The sequence below is a fragment of the Neltuma alba genome, unplaced genomic scaffold (assembly GCF_004799145.2).
Source record: "Neltuma alba isolate B1F8T4 unplaced genomic scaffold, ASM479914v2 tig00012398_pilon, whole genome shotgun sequence".
Lineage (NCBI taxonomy): Eukaryota > Viridiplantae > Streptophyta > Magnoliopsida > Fabales > Fabaceae > Neltuma > Neltuma alba.
Genome location: NW_021636891.1, coordinates 121,702 through 139,809, shown reverse-complemented (window position 1 = coordinate 139,809; position 18,108 = coordinate 121,702). Strand labels below are relative to the sequence as shown.

General features: G+C 36.8%; 3 protein-coding genes and 1 non-coding gene across 4 annotated transcripts; 2 read left to right on the top strand and 2 right to left on the bottom strand.

The window, feature by feature from the left end:
* Positions 1-514: 514 nt before the first annotated feature.
* LOC114726669 (serine/threonine-protein kinase RIO1) lies at positions 515-6,705 on the top strand. The gene is made up of 12 exons (XM_028913338.1): positions 515-837; positions 1,305-1,433; positions 1,930-2,022; positions 2,171-2,250; positions 2,376-2,489; positions 2,616-2,689; positions 3,101-3,177; positions 3,967-4,050; positions 4,128-4,220; positions 4,317-4,424; positions 4,496-4,567; positions 5,935-6,705. Exons 1-12 carry the CDS (start codon positions 562-564, stop codon positions 6,337-6,339), a joined length of 1,605 nt encoding a protein of 534 aa, XP_028769171.1. The 5' UTR covers positions 515-561; the 3' UTR covers positions 6,340-6,705.
* Positions 6,706-7,440: 735 nt separating this feature from the next.
* On the bottom strand, positions 7,441-7,534 carry TRNAY-GUA (transfer RNA tyrosine (anticodon GUA)). The gene is made up of 2 exons: positions 7,498-7,534; positions 7,441-7,476 (listed from the first exon to the last, which is right to left on the bottom strand). It is a non-coding gene; the product is annotated as a tRNA-Tyr (tRNA).
* A 1,433-nt stretch (positions 7,535-8,967) lies between these two features.
* Positions 8,968-10,730, top strand: LOC114726670 (pentatricopeptide repeat-containing protein At2g22410, mitochondrial-like). Its single transcript, XM_028913339.1, has 2 exons — positions 8,968-9,041; positions 9,215-10,730. The coding sequence occupies exon 2, from the start codon at positions 9,230-9,232 to the stop codon at positions 10,520-10,522; it is 1,293 nt and encodes a 430-aa protein (XP_028769172.1). The 5' UTR covers positions 8,968-9,041; positions 9,215-9,229; the 3' UTR covers positions 10,523-10,730.
* Positions 10,731-11,322: 592 nt separating this feature from the next.
* On the bottom strand, positions 11,323-17,198 carry LOC114726666 (uncharacterized). The gene is made up of 10 exons (XM_028913336.1): positions 16,940-17,198; positions 16,607-16,856; positions 15,260-15,307; positions 14,977-15,156; positions 14,432-14,806; positions 13,797-14,089; positions 13,461-13,710; positions 12,553-12,621; positions 12,097-12,276; positions 11,323-11,830 (listed from the first exon to the last, which is right to left on the bottom strand). Exons 1-10 carry the CDS (start codon positions 17,002-17,004, stop codon positions 11,465-11,467), a joined length of 2,076 nt encoding a protein of 691 aa, XP_028769169.1. The 5' UTR covers positions 17,005-17,198; the 3' UTR covers positions 11,323-11,464.
* Positions 17,199-18,108: the final 910 nt, after the last annotated feature.

Sequence of the window (18,108 nt, the reverse complement as noted above, 5' to 3'; positions counted from 1 at the left end):
TTGGCTTGTAATTTTGTATTTTTCTTAATCAAAGAGGAGATAAGTTGACCCTTCCTCCCCTACTGTGCTCTTAGTCATGTATTATTTTCCTTCACACACTCACATAGAATATAAGTTGACCGAATAACCGAAATATTTTTGGAGGTTGGGTTGTAAAAAACCATGATGGATTACAATGTCGTGCTATAATCTGAATTTTAAATTGTATTGAACATTGGAGTAACATTTAGGTGTAATTTTTTTTTCCTAAACTTCATGCATAAAAAAGAAGTTATTTTCTCCACTGATTTTGAATTAATGAAATTACAACCTCACACTTGAGAAATATTTAGAACTGAATTTAAAATTTTAAATGAACTTAAAATGTAGATGCTGAGTATTAGGTAGTTATGCGGTGGTTTTTTTTTTTTTTTTTTTAAATTATGCTTTATTTAAATATTGCCGGGTTTCTTGGAGGTCCGGGAACCCTTATGCCACGTACTGTTATTTCATCAACGGGAACAACCCTACGCTCTAAACTTCTCCTTGCCGTTTTCTTGCGCGCCTCGCCTCTGTCAAACGATGGCTAGTGTAGTCGAAGATCCCCATCTTCACAATGAGGAAGCTAATGAAGAAGTAGAGGATGAGCTGTCATCGTCTTCAGAAGACTACGACGACGACGACGACGGCGCATATGACTTGGATGATGAAGAAGTGGCAAATGGATCGTTTTCGCTCAATTCCAGACGTCCCAATGCTCACGGGGGCCATCATTCGAAACCCAATTCATCTAGCCTCCAACCTCTCTCTAATCGAAACCAGAAGTTCTCTCATCATATACGGGCTTCGCCCTTAGAGGTTTGAATTTTCGTAGGATTTTCTTATGCTTTTCTGCTCCAGCGACCTTGGAAAGACTCTCTTTTTTACTCATCAATTGAACATAGGATAGTTCTTTAGTCTACGTCCGTTATGGTTTGTTTGAGGTCCATTGGCATTTTCGTTTAAAATTTTTTTGGCGCGTTTGGGATAGCTCTTTTTTCTTGAAAAAAAATTTAATGGTTACTTTGAACATATTTCTTATGTTTAAATGTTTTTATCCTGGGACATCGCATGTAAATGCGTTGGCTTTCATAGAGTGCTTTGAGGTGGCGTGCACTGACTAATGGCATCTTGTTTCTTTGTGTGGGCCGGTCTTTCACACGTGAGCTATGGTTTTAATTTCTCCTTCAATGGGTAGTCTAGCTTGGGGTTTTTACTTGTGATTATGTTGAAGAATGTGGTTTTTCACCTGAGATTTACGTGCTTGTGATGTATTTGTGGTGCAGGAGTGGGAAGGCAGATTGAATGTTGGCATGTCTAACTCTGTGACGACAGCAATTCGTGAAAGCGTCAGAGGGACGACCATTGGTAAAACTAAAACGACTGAGAAAGCTGATCGTGCCACTGTTGAGCAGGTAAGCATTTATGGATGAGGAACTTTGGAAGAAATTTTATGACTTTTGATACCAAAATTTGTTTAGCTCTACGTCTCTCTTTGTAAACAAAAAGTTTGTGCCTCTGAGGTATTTACAGCTGATATGCGGATTTGATGACTCACAAGATTCAATCATGGTGGCCTAAGCCCTAAACTTTAAAGTTCATTTGCAAAGAGTGTGGTGGTTATATGTTGTACTTGAGATAAATATTCTTTTTTATTTTGGAGATTGAGATTTAAAATTTTTTGGTCCTGTAATGTGATAAGGTCCTATTTAATACAGTGAAGTAGTGAACTGGCTATATCTGCTCGTTTTATTTTCTGCATACGCACATGTTTCAGGCTTACTTTTCATTTCATTCCTTTATTTTATATGTTATATATTTCTGGGGCTTCTTTTGTCAGAGTTATTTAGCTGCCAAAATGTAGAATTGTTTCTACAACTATTTAATGCACAACTAATGAAATTTTCTCAGGCAATCGATCCTAAAACCCGCCTGGTTTTATTCAAGATGCTGAATCGAGGTCTCTTTAATGATATTAATGGCTGCATTTCGACAGGGAAGGAGGTATGAAATATACCAGAAGCCTTCCCCTCATATTTTTAGTTTGTCTGATAATTTGTTTTCTATGATAATTCTCTTTGGATTATTGGATTGTGTCATTATGCTAGCATTTTTTCCCCTTGTATCTTATTGTTTTCTTGTTTTTTTGCAGGCAAATGTTTATCATGCAACCAAATGTGATGGTCAAGAATTTGCAATTAAAGTATACAAAACGTCTGTTCTGGTATTTAAGTAAGTTCTAGCTTCCCTTACCTGTTGTTGCTATTGCAGCCTACATGTTAAATGCTTAGTAAGTACTCGTATTCCTGTATGAATTGGGGAATATGAACTGAATTTTATGATTAATATGATTTTAGGGACCGAGATAGGTATGTACAAGGAGACTATCGATTTAGAACGGCTTATGGTAAGCACAACCCTAGGAAGATGGTAAAAACATGGGCTGAGAAAGAAATGAGAAACCTTTTAAGGTTTGTTTTGTTTTCCTATTTTCATTTTGTCATTTTTGGTTATGCTCTTAATTGAAAGTTGTGAAGAGGATGCAATTTGGTCTATTTACTTGAGTCTTTATTTTTATCTGTCTATTTTGTGTGCAGGCTAAAGGCGGCTGGACTTAGGTGCCCAACACCTTGTCAACTAAGAAAGCATGTTCTGGTCATGGAATTTATAGGTATTGCCTTTTTGCTTTTTTTTTTTTTTTTGGTGAATTGATTTTGTGTTTTGAAAATGCTGTTTGGTGGCTTTTGTCTTGTGTTGATATAATTAAGATTTTTCCTACTTGGTAAGATGATGCGTGCTTAATTGACATCAATTACCAATTATGTCAAATAATGGTATGCAATATGTGACCTAAAGAAGTAAAGAATAGTTTACTACTTGTTTTACTTATTAGAGCAATGTCAAGCTTCTTTTGGTTATCCTTAATTAAAATCGTTGTCAAGAATATATATATATATATTTTCCCAATAGTGCATATGATCTTATTATGGCAATACAGGCTAAAACTAGTGTCTAGCTGGAGGAAAGGAGTACCTTTTTGTTTCTCTTTGTTGAAGCTCTCTGTTTATCTTGTGTGTCACAGGAAAGTCTGGTTGGGCTGCTCCTCGTCTCAAAGATGCAGCTTTATCTCTGGACAAGCTTCGTGAAGGCTATGTTGAGGTATGTCAAGTGAATACTTCAATTTATGGTTAGAGTGAAAACGGGAAAGTGGAAAAGAACAAAGGATTTGGTGAAGATAAAGTCTATTTTTTATTTCCTTCTTTCTTTTCACTTCTCATTTTCCACACGCCCTTCTCGTTTACAACCAAACATAGCCTATGTCATATCATGTCATGTTTACAGTATTAGAACCGTACTCTTAGTTAATCTCTCAAGTGGGATACAGTTGGGTTGCTTCAATATGAGCTTCTTACCTGGCTACCTGAAAGCCTGTCTCTTTGGAGGTTAATCTGAGGATCCTTAATAGGAAAACTTGTCAAAGACAATTTCAACCCAAAGTTTAAACTATTAAGTGAAAGCCCAAGAATAACTTTATTACTCTGAAAAACCTCCTTAGAGAGTATCATTTAGGGCTTCAAGCATGGACAAAGCATATGTCCACTATACTTGGTGTTAATGCTTAACTTGTTTAAGAGAATAAAGTGACAGTGATAGAAATATTGACCATTTAGTCAAAGGGACTTTGAGACCATGTCATGAATCATTTCAACTCAATAGCTTAAGCTCAAGGAAAAGGCCATGAGTCAATCAATAATTTTGCTATAATCTCTGGCAACTCTCACTGGAAACCCCCCCACCCCAAAAGGAAAAACCAAAAAAACAAAAAAACCACCTTTTCTAAAGGAAAAAAAAAAAGTCACTGAGAAAGCCTCTGAGCTGTATTCTGTGCCTACCATTTATTGAGGTTGAAATGATAATAATAATAATAATATGATTATATGTTTTCAGATGATTATTGCTATGCGAACATTGTATCAAAAGTGCAAACTGGTGCATGGAGACCTCAGTGAATATAATATACTTTATTTTGAGGTAAACATCTTCCCTGTAAACATTTGACTATCTTCATCTATATTTGTCAAAAATTAATTCTTCTATCCATTTGGCAGGGTCACCTCTATATTATTGATGTGTCTCAAGCTGTTGATCTTGACCACCCTCATGCCCTTGATTTTCTACGTGAAGATTCTATTCATATATCTGTAAGTTCGAGCTATAAGTTACTCTCTCCTCTTGTTCTACCCCATCTTTTGTGGGGATGATAAGGCAAAAGTCATGATTATGTTGTTGGTTCTCAGGCCTTTTTCAGAAAGCATGGCGTTGCTGTAATGACAATAAGAGAACTGTTTGATTTTATTGTTGATCCATCCATCACTGATGATTCTGTGGACAGTTATTTGGAAGAGGTATTTGTCCTTTATTATTTAAATTGTGTGAACAGCTTTATCTACATATTATAATTTTCCAATCTTTCCAGGTGCAACAAAAAATTTTGGCCAGAGGAGACTTGTCAGTGGAGGATGAGATTGCAGACTCTGTTTTCGTGCAGGTAACCAGCATTGTGATGTCATTTTTACGACAAATTATTTTTGTCAGATAATTTCTCATAATAAGCCTATTGCTATGACTAAAAGACCTCTGGAAATTGTTGTGTACATTTCTGTCAATTATTCTGTTTTGTTGCTTTAGGAAAAATTAATCTTTTGGTCCTCTAACTATTAATTTAGTTATGGCTCAGTCCTTCAACTGTGACTCGTCGCGACTCAGTCTCTTAACTTTTAACTCGGTTATGACTCAATATTTAACCTTTTCCCCTTCAATAAATCAATCCTTAACACAGCTAACTCCCTTTGAGTCGTCACCCACTCTCTCCCCTGTTTCCCCAAGGTATGCCGGAAACAGCCCAAGCCTCCCAAGGCTGAGCTCTGGAATCGCAGCATAAGAACATACATTGCGACTCTTATAATTTTTTTTGTTTTTTAATGAATGCGTCCTTTTAATTTATCTCACGATCTGTCTTTACCACCACTACTTGCAAATTCTATATATGCCACCTCTTGCTTTGCAGACTTAGTCAACACATTAAAAATGGGATCCCAAAATTATTTGAGGATCCCTATCTTCTTGCACACTACAAAGCTGTGAATCTAGGAATTGTCTAGTGGCCACCACTCCGCCACACACACACATACATACTTCCGAGTTGGAGCTTGAACTGTTGGAGCAACAAAGTTCTCCAGTGTGATGTTGTTTTCTGAGGAAACAGGGGAGAGAGTGGGTGATGGAGTGATGAAACGTGGAGCTTATTTGGAACCTCATTGGCTGCATCTTTTGCCATATAGGATTACTGGGTGATGACTCAAAGGGGAGTTAGCTGTGTTAAGGATTGATTTATTAAATGAGAAAAGATTAAGTACTGAGTTATAACTGAGTTAAAAGTTGAGGGACTAAGTCGCGATGTGTCATACTCAAGAGACTGAGTCATCAGTGAATTAATAGTTAGAGGACCAAAAGATTAATTTTCCCTTTGCTTTATTATTGTTGCTGGTGTTGTTGTTGTTGAAATCTTTGAACCTGATAGTGATATGGATTGTGATGGATGCCGTAATAGAAATTGGGAAATTGTATGTATTGAATAGGATTGCTCTTACAGATAGCAAACATGTCAGAAGTTAATCAAGAAACTAAACATCCCCCTAATTCTACTCCAAATTTCATTTCCTCTTTTCTCTATTTTTCACCCTTTTAAACATCAAAGCTATCCACACCACTTACCTGTTTGTAAGCTCAAATCTCTATATTTATGTCCATCACTAGATCTGTTTTCTTGTTTCCATAAGGATTGGACATCATATTTGGAGGGATAGTTTTCAGGGTCTGGTTGCGCAATAACATTTTTCTCAATTTTTGTTATAGGCTTACATTCCAAAGACACTTGATGATGTTAAGAATGCTGAGGAGGATGTACAACGAATAACCAGTGGCAGGGACACTGATGATTTGTACTACAAGACCACTACTGGACTTAAAGAGGCTCTGTCAAGAGTTCAAATTTCATCAGAAAATGTCCAGAAAGAGCAGGAACCAAAGCCTGCAGGTGGCACTATTGAAGACAGCGTCGGGGATGAAGATAGCCAAAGTGACTCTGAAGAGAGTTCATCTGCTGAAAGTGAAGCAGAGGCTACTGTGGATAAGAAAGCCGCCCGGAAAGAAAATAAGAAGAAAGTGAAGGAAGAGAAAAGAGAAGCACGGAAACATAAAGTGCCCAAGGCTGTCAAGAAAAGGAAGAAGAAGTTGGCCAAAGCTCAAAAGAATAGGTGAGCAATGTGGGATGGCCATCACTTATCTGTTGCTCTAGTAGTTTATTGCCGTTGGAAGTATATAAGATAGAGCTATATACTGGGAGTTTTCTTCAGTGGAATTCAATTTTGTACGTAGATGCTAGAAAGCAACATAGCATAACTTATGGGCAAAATGCAGAGAGCCCATCTCTTTGTTTATGGTTTTAAAATTCAGAGTTTCATTTTGACACACGTCTACGTTCTGAGTGAAGTTGCTTTAAATTTATTATTGTTCTCCAAAACATTCTTGGTTGTTCAGATAGTGGTTATTGCTGCTAAAAAGTGGTGCGTGTGTAAATTCTCGCCTCCAAAACGTGAAGTATGGACTGTTCTTGAAAATGTTGCTGGCTACTCCCCAGTCAAGGCCTATTACAAATTTGTTACTTAAACAATGTGATGGCTGATGGGGTTTAATGGGCATTGACATGATAGAAGAGAGATTTTTTGTGCGTTGAAACCCCCCCGGGGGGGGTGTCTTCCAATGAAGTTATTCTGTGATTCATCATCGACGAGAAGATTGATTTTGGCCTAGTCTTCAGAGTGCTTAACAAGGGTCTGTTTGCTGGGAGGAAAACGGAAGGAAGGAAAAATGTAAATGAGCTTAATTCAAAAATTTGCAGAAGCAGAGTTAAAAACTTCTGAGTTAATTTTGCTTTCTCTTTTGTCTAATATATTTTTTATAATCAAGATTTTATAACCTCATTGTTTTTTTAATTTTTTAAATTAAGTTTGTTAAAAGTTTCCTTTCCCTCCTCATATTTCCCTCATACATACCAAGCATAAGGTAAGGGAAAGTTTGTTTCAAGTAGGTACTCAAAATATGAAACCATAGTAAGGCTATATATGTAGGTAACAAAGTGATGTTAAAAATAGTTGAGGAATCTGATTGATAAAGGTTCATCTTTGAATTAATCTCGGGAGAAGCTGCAGCGTTATTGTGGCTAGTGGTTTGAGGGAAAAATCGAAACAACTACCGCCGAGTTTAGTGGTCTGAGGACTGAGGGAATATGGTATTAAATTGAAAGTAGATAAAACGAAAATGAGTCCAAAAAAAAAAAAAAGATAAAACGAAAAACAGACGTCCGACCTGCCGGATTCGAACCAGCGACCTAAGGATTTCTGGAAGGAGTTTTCCCCACTACAGTCCTCCGCTCTACCAACTGAGCTAAGGTCGGTTTCTTGTGAGCGTCCTAGGAATAACATTTATCATATATTACCAATCTAATCTAGTTAAAAAAAATTAATCAACATCGAACAAGTCGCACCAACATAAATTAAAAAATGGTTCTTTCTTAGAATGAGAATTAATTGACACAGCTCCTAATGTTTTGTTCTATATGTAGATAAAATTTTAATAAATTATTATAATCAGATATGCAGTGTACATTAACTATGCTATGTTTTTTTTTCCTTTTCCATTGATTGATATTATAAATACTTGAATAATCATTCATAAGGATTATGATATATATACCGCGAAATAAAATTTTATAAAAGTTTATTATCTAGATATGGAAGGTTTTTCCCTTAATTATAGCCACAACCACGACATTGATAAAGGGCAGAGTTATTTCTTATGCATTTATAAAAATAATTCATTTATTTAATAATTAAAATTTAATATGTAAAAATAAAAAATTTGTTATACTACTCTGTTAGTTATTATAAAATTTTTTTAACTAAATTACGCAGTTTAAGAAAATAGTTAAAATTAGGTAAAAATAATTAATATGTAGAAAATATAGTTTTTTTTCCAAATATACCCCTATATATAAATAGATAAATGTAAGAGAGTAATAGTGAAATAAATGAAAAAAGAGAATATATTAAATACATCAAATTATGAATAAAATAGATAATACTGTATTAAATATTTAAATAAACTTAAAGGGGACCTTATAAAAAAAGATAAACATATTCAAAAAATTAAATCTTATAATAAATGAGGGAGGGTGCATGTGGGGATAGGATGGAAAAAAAAAAAATAGTCTAGACGAGATCAAAATGCTTTTAAACCGACATCACAAGTATATATTTCTCCGGTCCTAAATATAAAACTTAATTCTTGAGTTGGTTTTGCTTCTAAATATAAGACTCATTTATCATATTTATTAATTTTCTCTAAATTATCTTTATGGATACTCCCTCGATTATAATCAAGTAAAAGAGGAAGAATGGGTATTAAGAAAAATGATTATGATATTTTAGGAAAAATGTGTCACTTTTCTTATAATTAACTAACTTACCTAACTTTCTTAATCTAATCAAATTAGTTGAATGAATCTTATATTAAGTATATAAACAGTATTCATTTTTAAGCTTGGGATGAACTCGAGGGAGGTTGCTCCCTGCTAGTGTTGCCAATGAGGCTTGCGAATGCAAAGCCCATTGCCCGCCGCTTCGGCACCTCCACTGAGAACGCCCGACCGGTCAACTCTGTCAAAGAACTCCATGGCCACCTTATCAGAAAACACCTTCACACAAACCCTCCGTCCATGTTCGAAATTATTAAATGGTATGCACTATCCCCTGCAAATTTACTCAGAGTGCAATTTGCATTTGACCAAATCAACCACCCCACTTTGTCGCTTTGGAACCTCATGATCCGGGGTTGGTCACACAGTGATCAGCCAAGGGAAGCAATTCGTATGCATAACCGTATGCATCACCAAGGACTTCACGGTAATAATTTGACTCTCATTTTTATTTTGAAGGCTTGCGCTAGAGTTTCTGATGTGTTATATGGTAAATTAGTGCATTCCCACTCTTTCAAGCTTGGATTCGAGTCCTATCTTTATGTTTCTAATGCCTTGATTCATATGTACGCTTCATGCGGCGGTTTGAATTTTGCACAGCAGTTGTTTGATGAAATGGATGAAAGAGATTTGGTCTCTTGGAATTCGTTGATATGTGGATATAGCCAATGCAGTAAATTTAGACAGGTTTTGGGTATTTTTGAGGCAATGCAGGCAGCAAATGTGAAGGCTGACGCAATCACAATAATGAAGGCTGTCTTGGCATGCTCTGTTTTGGGTGAGTGGGATTTGGCCGACTCAATGGTTGAGTACATTGAGGAAAATCACGTGCCAATTGATCTCCACCTGGGGAACACCCTGATAGATATGTATGGACGACGGGGTATGGTTGATTTGGCCCAAGAAGTATTTGATCGGATGAAGCATAAAAATACAGTTTCTTGGAATGCGTTAATTATGGGTTATGGAAAAGGGGGCAACTTAGTAGCTGCCCAGAAGTTGTTCGATGAGATGCCACAGAGAGATGTGATCTCATGGACTTCCATGATCACTGGTTACTCCCAAGCCGACCAATTTACAGAGGCAATAAGACTTTTTAAAGAAATGATGGCTGCTGAGGTGAAGCCAGATGAAATTACTGCTGCTAGCGTGCTTTCTGCTTGTGCACATCTAGGATTACTGGATGTTGGGTTACTAGTTCATGAGTACATATGTAAGTATGATGTAAGAGCTGATGTTTATGTTGGAAATGCCTTGATAGATATGTATTGCAAATGTGGAGTGGTGGATAAAGCATTGGAGGTGTTCACAGAGATGAGGATCAAGGATAGTGTGTCATGGACTTCAGTGATCACAGGCCTTGCTGTGAATGGTTTTGCAGATTCTGCTCTTGAACTTTTTTCACAAATGTTGAGTGAAGGTGTTCAGCCTTCTCATGGGGTATTTGTTGGCATTTTGCTAGCCTGTGCTCATGCTGGATTGATTGATAAAGGATTGGAATATTTTGAAAGCATGGAAAGGGTTTATGGACTGAAACCTGAAATGAAACATTACGGATGTGTTGTGGATCTTCTGAGTCGCTCTGGCAATTTAGAAAGGGCTTACGACTTCATAAAAAACATGCCAATAGTTCCAGATGTTATAGTGTGGAGGATATTACTGAGTGCTTCTCAGCTTCACAGAAATGTGCCCATGGCTGAGATTGCCTCGAAGAAGCTTCTTGAAGTGGATCCTTCTAACAGCGGAAACTATGTACTATCTTCTAATACTTACGCTGGCTCGGATAGATGGGAAGATGTTATTAGAATGAGAGGAATGATGGGAGAGGGTAATGTTCAGAAACCATCAGGTAGCAGTTCCATAGAAATAGATAGCTCTACAAATTCTCGTGATACCTGTTTTATTTGACAGTAAGAAAGGAAAAAATGTAAATTGACCGATACTTATAAATTTAATTCATTTGTGGGACAATGTTAAGAATGGGCGCCGTGAAAATCTGAACCTGCCCTTCTTGGCCTTATCAGTTGGTCAGGGTGGTGACTTATTTTCTGACCTGAACTGTCGTTACTATTTACTGAGAAATATTATGATCAAAATCTGAATGCGTTGCTTGACATGGATTGGAAGCTAAATCTCTGAATGGATCAGTGGTCTTGTCTCGTATAAATCAGCTTTAGGTGCTTAGTAACAAGCAAAGAAATCATTTATTGCAAATTCTAGTTCATATAATGCATTGCTCAAGTCATTTGGAGATAGTTCTTTTGAGGTTTCCAGCTGAAAGTGAATGCTCATCAGTTATGAAGCCCCGATACTTCAAAAGCTACGTCTTGCCGTGTTTGCTTCGTTTCCGACACTCACATCTGATGCGACAATTCTGACATATATTTTGTGATATCACAATGTCCGTACGGAGTTCTGTATCATATCGGTGATTCTTAGTTCATCATTCAGTGAATTTAGCAACCCATCCCCATACTTGATCCCGCAAATTCATAAGTTAAATCTTTTACCTGATACCTCTAACTCATCACAACATTTTCCACCAAAGCCCTGCTTCGGTCCTCCACAAGTAAATCAACTTTGGTATCTAATGAAAATTACAATACGTGCGAAAAACCTACAAAATCTACACAATAAAGACACAAGCCAAAATAATAATAATAATAATAAACACTGAAAACCTACCAAATATTGGAGCCGGGAGACGATTTTGAGCAAGGGCTAATCATTCGATTCATTAATCATAGGGATTCCAGTTATACAAGGAAAAATCATAGGTCTAGCAAGCCTTCAACAATTACATATAAACCGAATCGAATAAATTTATTTGATAAAAGTCATTTGCTGAGATCAAAATGATGCCACATCACTCCGAATGAAGAACAGGCCAGAGTGACCACCATGAGGTAGCAGAGCCAACCTCACAACACTTTCAGCACCTTCATCCACAGTCAAGTGACCGGTGTTGTAATTTATATCTGTTTTCACAAAACCTGGGCACACAGCATTAATGTAGAAAGATGGATACTTCTTGGCAAGAATCCTTGTGTAGGCATTCATGCAAGCTTTGCTGACTATATATACAGAAAAGCCTTTGGTCTCTAACGAACCCTGTTTAACATCTTCCAGAAACTGTTTCATGACCTCATCCAATTTTTCTTCTGTTAGATTTTCGGCATCACTTAGTACTTCTTTAGCCCACCCACTTGGTATGTTCTGCATTAGCATCAGCAACAAAAACTATGCTCAATGTCATTGATAGATAAGAATCTAATCAATCCATCAATATTTATAATACGCTTGTTTTATGTAGTATGATTCATTCCTCAGTTTTCACTTACTGTCCACATTGTTTACATGTGACACAATATCACATGTACCTATCAATAATTCGTTATGATGTTTCGTCATTTAAAATTTGCTTGCAACAGCCTAGCTTCCGTACCAGGTTACAAAACTTGTATTTAGTTACCGTTACATACCTCTAACTTCCCCATTGAGGAGGAAACATTAACAATCCTGGGTGAGTCTGACAACTCAAGAAGGGGAATTAGTGCAAGACACATCTCTTTGGCACCATAGTAGTTTGTTCTGATACCTGCTTCTGCAGATTCATAATCTTGAGTTATGATTTTACTCCAATCAATAGGAGTCCCCTTCTCCTGCAGTGAATGATAAGAAAGTTATGTACTGTTTTACTCTTGATTTGTGCAAACTTGATCCAAAATTTACCCAAAATTAAGTTCTTGAACTTTGAGTCAGTATTCAAAATGCAAATTGCCTTCAATGATGTGTAGGAAGACGACGACAAAAACACACGCAAATAAAATGATGTTTAGGGTAAGACGCTTAGGCCTGGACTTGAGCTTAACAGCTAAAAGCCTATGGAGCTTTAGCCGAAGCCCTATTCACAAATCGGTATGGTTCAGAAAACATACCCGAGCAGTTACTGATGCAATCAAACCATCCCTATCAACGTGTGCTCCAGTAATTCCAGCATTATTAACCTACAAAGGGTTCAAACATATATCATCTTCTATTTTGGGAGGTAGATCCACTGGGGAAGAGGAACTATGAAATAATGTGGAACTGAAAGACCACGTAAGCATCAATGAATACAAAACGTAAAAGGGGGGAAACAAGAAGTTAATAAAGCCTTTGGTATTTCCAATTTAGGGAAGATGTTATTTGAGAAAACTAAATAGTGAATTGGTGTCAGGCTGGGTTAGATTAGGTTCTCCAGAGCTGGATGCTGAAGTTCCAATATCAACACCATAATGAATAAGGTACTGATAATAAACAGTAGTGGAGAGAGCAGAAAGTCCCTCGTTTTTGGATAATCATCGGATAATGAAAGCAATCTTGCAGTTTTGGAAGTATGACTTAGTTTGTTATTAAAAAAAAAAAAAATTACCCCACGATTGTGACTCTGATCAGTTTGTTCGGATCATGCGACTCAGAGGTTAGGACTCGTAACTGGGTCTCTTTTGAGCCCAGTTGACCACACGGCAGGTTTATTGTCTTTTCTATATCTGGCTTGAAATTGGTGCCTTTCCATTTGATTAAAGCCTTGTTTGATGGTCAAATAAAAAATGATTGCGCTTAGAAATGTTTTCTATTTATTAGGTTGGTCTTCCATTCCATTCTTGCTTTTCTCACGCAGTAGCAAAGTCAAATCTACTACGATTTTCCTTCTATGGGGTAAAATAGCTTCTTTTCTGGACGGCTGCACTTTTGATCTGAATACGTGTGGGAGTGGGACTTTGGTGCTTGGCAGTATGAGATTTTCAGCGGAGAACAAAATAGTAGAAAACAGAGCCAAATAAGAGTCTGAATGTAATCATACCAAGATATCAAGTTTTCCAAACTTGTTTCTGATGAAATTTGCAAGGGATGACACACTAGCAGGGTCAGTCACATCAAGCTGATGAAAAACCACTTCGCCAGACACACCAAATTCTGACCCTAACTTCTCAACGGCGTCAAGGCCCTTCTTCTGATCTCTTGCTGTTAAAACAACAACTATTCCATTACAAGCCAATTGCTTGCATATCCCAAAACCTATTCCTTTGTTTCCTCCTGTGACCACTGCATACCTGCAAATTGCCAGTCATAGAATTTCATACTGAAGACACATGATGTTACAAGAAGGAGACGAATCAAAGCTGAGGAAATGGGCGACCTTTTTGCTGCTTCTGCCATCTGTGAACGAAGGACACAAGCTCTTTGAAAATTGAAAAAGAGACCACGAGGAGCGAAGTCACACACAAGAAATGCACAAGGGATCTTCCTCGGTGCTGTTACCTGCTTGCCACAGTATGGCCAAAGCTTCAGAAAACGGAAATGGCGAAGACAAGAGCTGAGATAAGGTAAAGGATGCGACAACATTTTAAACCTCCAAAGGGAGACGTGTCCTTTAAAGGAAGTGACAAATGTAACCTGACCAGAATTGCCACTTGGTCCTTCAATTAGCCATTAATCGGTAAAGTTGTTACTGCTCTTTAAGGAACATGAACTTTTTTAGGTTTTTTTTTTAAAAAAAAAAAATTCTGCCTTTCGAATTCGATTGAATGACATTTATTTTATACCTCATCAATTTTTTGTCTTTGCTCAAACCCGAACTAATAACATGGGATGTGAGATAAATGTATAAAAAGAATGGTTAGTTATATATTGTTCACCAAATTTTCAATTGTCGACATGTGACAAGAATAACTGGGATTCAACTTCAAAGATTCTTTATTTTGTCATGACTGTTTAAGCTGGACTTAAAACACTTTATTTTGTCTCTCACTGCTGAGGTCTGTGCTTAGATCAAAATGATGCCACTTGATTCTGATTGAAGAAGACGCCGGAATGAGCACCATTAGGTAGCAGAGCCACCCTCGCAACACTTTGAGCACCTTCATCCGCAGTCAAATAACCAGTGTTGGAGCTTAAGTCTGTTCTGACATAACCTGGGCAAACAGCATTAATGCAGATGGATGGATGCTTGTTGGCAAGAATCCTTGTGTAGGCATTTAGGGCTGCTTTGCTCATTGTATACACTGATGAATCAGTAGGCCAGCCTTTTGTTTCTAAGGATCCCTCTTTGAAATCTTCAAGAAACTGTTCCAAAACTTCATCCAATTTCTCTTCCGTCAGGCTTTCAGCATCATTTAGTACTTCTTTGCTCCACCCGCTTGGTATGTTCTACAATATCAGCATGAGTAACAAAAACTGTACTCAATCTCATCAATAAAAAAGAACTTAATCACATATATACTATCAAAAAAAGGAAACTCTATAATATTTTATTCTTATTTTTCCATCTGGAATTTGTTTAACAGTCGACCATCTATAAGGGGTTCCGCAATGAGTACCTCCAACCTTCCCAATGAGGAGGAAACATTAACAATCCTTGGTGAGTCTGATAACTGTAGAAGGGGAATTAGTGCTTCACACATTTGTTTGGCACCATAATAGTTTGTTCTAATAGTTGCTTCCGCAGATTCATAAGTTTGTTTTGGTACTTTTCTCCAATCAACAGGAGTCCCTTTTGCCTGCAATGGATGATAACAGATTTGCTCTTGATATTTGAAAATATGTTCTAAATTAAATCAATTAAATTCATGGTTCCTATTGATAAGTGGTTGATGTTGATACCAAAGCATTCCTATCAATATGTAATCCCGCAACTCCTGCATTGTTAACCTACAAAAGAAAAAAACGCTCATTGCCATTTATTTTAATATATATGATCCATCGGGAAGAAGTGTAAAGAAATAAAGTATGACTGAAAAGGTCAGGTAAGCAGCTGTAAAACAATGATTTTTTCTAATGTGGCAAAAGCAAAAGCCATGATTTTTTTTCCCTTTTATGAACTATCGACGGAAATTGAGGATTAATTGGCATCAGGAATGCATTCAAATTCAGTTATTTAACTTCTTGAAGGAGGAAATGATACTATACAACCCAAAGAGGACAAATAGTAGAAGTATTTGGTTGATGTCGACAGAAAAAATTGGGTTCAACAGAGCCGAATAGCGAAATGCGAAAAACAAGGCACATACAATGGAGAAAGTTGCTTCAATGGAGAGCAAAAAGTTCAAGTGTGTCTCCCAAGTTACCGTCGCATAATCAAGAAAAGTTTCCGGTTTCAAGAATATGACGTATATGCTGCTGCACAAAACCAGCTTGATGCATGCTTGGTTAGCATCATACGAATACGAGGCTAGGATGCGAGACTTGGTCTCCTTTTGAGCCTATTTCGTCACGCTAAAAATCTATTGTCTTTTCAAAAGTCAATTTACGATTTAAAGCCTGATAATCAGGCTTTAAATGCGTACTACTCAAATCATACGATACCGCCGCAACAAATATTACTCCTCCGGTCCTAATTATAAGACCCAATTGATTTATTTGAGAAGATTAAGGAAGTAAGTTAAGTTGGTTATTTATAATAAATAAGTGTTATCATTCCTAAAATATCCTTACTAATTAAGTATATTGGCTAAAACTATCATCATTAGAAGGATTATCTTGGAAAGAATGCATAAATATAAGAGACAAAATGGATTGGGGTCTTATAATTAGGACCAAATAAAAAGTCAAATGGGGTCTTATAATAAGGACCGGAGGAGTACTACTCAAGTCGATCAATAAGTTTTTTACTTTATGTTAGAGATTACATTTTTGCTTTTTTAAGTACGGCAAGTTTTCTATTTATTGGTCTTAAAATGTGTTTTATACTTTTATTCAAATTAATCCTTATTCATTGCCTTTCTCCTGAACTAGGAAAAGCAATTATAGTAAAGAAGAAAAAGCCTTATGGTTGGGGGAAAAAAAAAAAAACTGTTCTTTTTATATTAAAAAAAACACTTATTTCTTTGTTGGAACACTTACTAATCTGAATATATGTGGGATTTTTGTGCTTGACGATCTGGTGGTATCAACAAAGAGCTGAGAGTAGTCATCAGAACAAAATAAAAATACGATGAGCCATATTCATACCAAGATATCAAGTTTGGCGAACTTGGTTGTAATGAAATTTGCAAGAGATGAAGCACTAGCTGAGTCATTCACATCGAGCTGATGAAAATCCACTTGGCCAGACGCACCAAACTCTGACCCTAATTTCTCTACAGCTTCAAGGCCATTCTTTGGGTCTCTGGCTGTCAGAACAACTCTGACACCATTAGAAGCCAATTGCTTGCATATCGCAAAACCTATCCCTTTATTTGCCCCAGTGACCACTGCATACCTGCAAACGACATGAAGAATTTTATGCGAAAGAGACATGTAGCTGCAGGAAAGAAATGAACCGAAGCTTTTGAAATCGGTAACCTTTTTGTTGCTTCTGCGATTGTTGAAGAAAGAACACAAGCTCCTTGAAAGGGTGAAGAAGACATAACAAAAAGAGAATGATGGGAATTAAATTTTACAGACTCTTCGTTTGTATAGAAACAGAAATGAAAGAGCTTTTGGATTTTGACTATTGTTTCGTAGCCAAAGTCCACAAGTTCTGCCGTTTATTTGGGCCGGGGTCGTAAGCGAGTTTGCGTGTGTGGCATAATAATTCCGTACTCTTTGACTACGCATCAGATAGTCCTGATAGGGTGAAAATGGCATAAAAGCAGAAACCGCTGCTCGGTTGGACCCGAAAATTAACGCAGGATCAAGTTGTACTAAGACAAATCTAAAAGGTGATTGACCAACTATTTGAACTGAATCACACAAACATCTCCCCCCCCCCGGGCCGTCTCTTTTCCCATCCGTGCTGCATCTTGATAACTGTTAAACTATTTTCGCAGCTCTGTATGTACAAATAGCTAAATCTTTTTATTGGACCATGCTGTAAAATTTGAAGGAGAAATTGATAATGGAACATGAGAGTTTGAACAACTAGATTAAAAATATGCAAACTAAGATGATTACTTGGACTATTAGAGTATAACTAAACTCTGTTACACAAGCCGTTACTTAGCAGCTAAATAGAAGTGAAAGAGAGGCACATGGTTGAACTATGAACGCAAGTTAAGAAATGAAAAGGATGGCCATATGTGAATGAATGGGCAATGCTTTCAAAAATGAACCAAACTGACTGGTTTAGCCCGAAAATTGGTGAACTGGTTCAAAAATTTCACAGAGCCCATCACTTTGCTATAAAATTAGTCGAAAGTTCGAAAAATGGAAAAATCGGGCAAGCTATTATTTCAACCAGTTTGAGTTTCTTTCTTCCGGTAGCTGGTTGAAAATAAAATCACTTTTAATCAAATTATATATATAATCACTAATTTTTTTATTAATCATATGATGAAGTGCTGAAAATAGATTGTCTGTAGAACCTCTAACTACAGAGTACAGAGAGACTTAATAATCTAACTATTAACGATGTTTGTTTCCAGATTCTTCACTTGGATAGAGGTAGAATTCACTAATCTTTTGGGAAATATAGGGAAAGAAAACACAAAGGAGTGTATGTTACACATGGGGGGGAAAAACAATAACAATAC

Coding starts and splice junctions, on each gene's coding strand:
- LOC114726669 (XM_028913338.1), top strand. CDS start 562: ATGGCTAGTGTAGTCGAAGATCCCCATCTTCACAATGAGGAAGCTAAT. Junction 2,023..2,170: donor GCATTTCGACAGGGAAGGAG/GTATGAAATATA, acceptor GTTTTTTTGCAG/GCAAATGTTTATCATGCAAC. Junction 2,690..3,100: donor TCTGGTCATGGAATTTATAG/GTATTGCCTTTT, acceptor TGTGTGTCACAG/GAAAGTCTGGTTGGGCTGCT.
- LOC114726670 (XM_028913339.1), top strand. CDS start 9,230: ATGGATGAAAGAGATTTGGTCTCTTGGAATTCGTTGATATGTGGATAT.
- LOC114726666 (XM_028913336.1), bottom strand. CDS start 17,004: ATGTCTTCTTCACCCTTTCAAGGAGCTTGTGTTCTTTCTTCAACAATC. Junction 14,090..14,431: donor AGAATCAAGTGGCATCATTT/TGATCTAAGCAC, acceptor TTTACCGATTAA/TGGCTAATTGAAGGACCAAG. Junction 12,277..12,552: donor TTGCATCAGTAACTGCTCGG/GTATGTTTTCTG, acceptor CATTCACTGCAG/GAGAAGGGGACTCCTATTGA.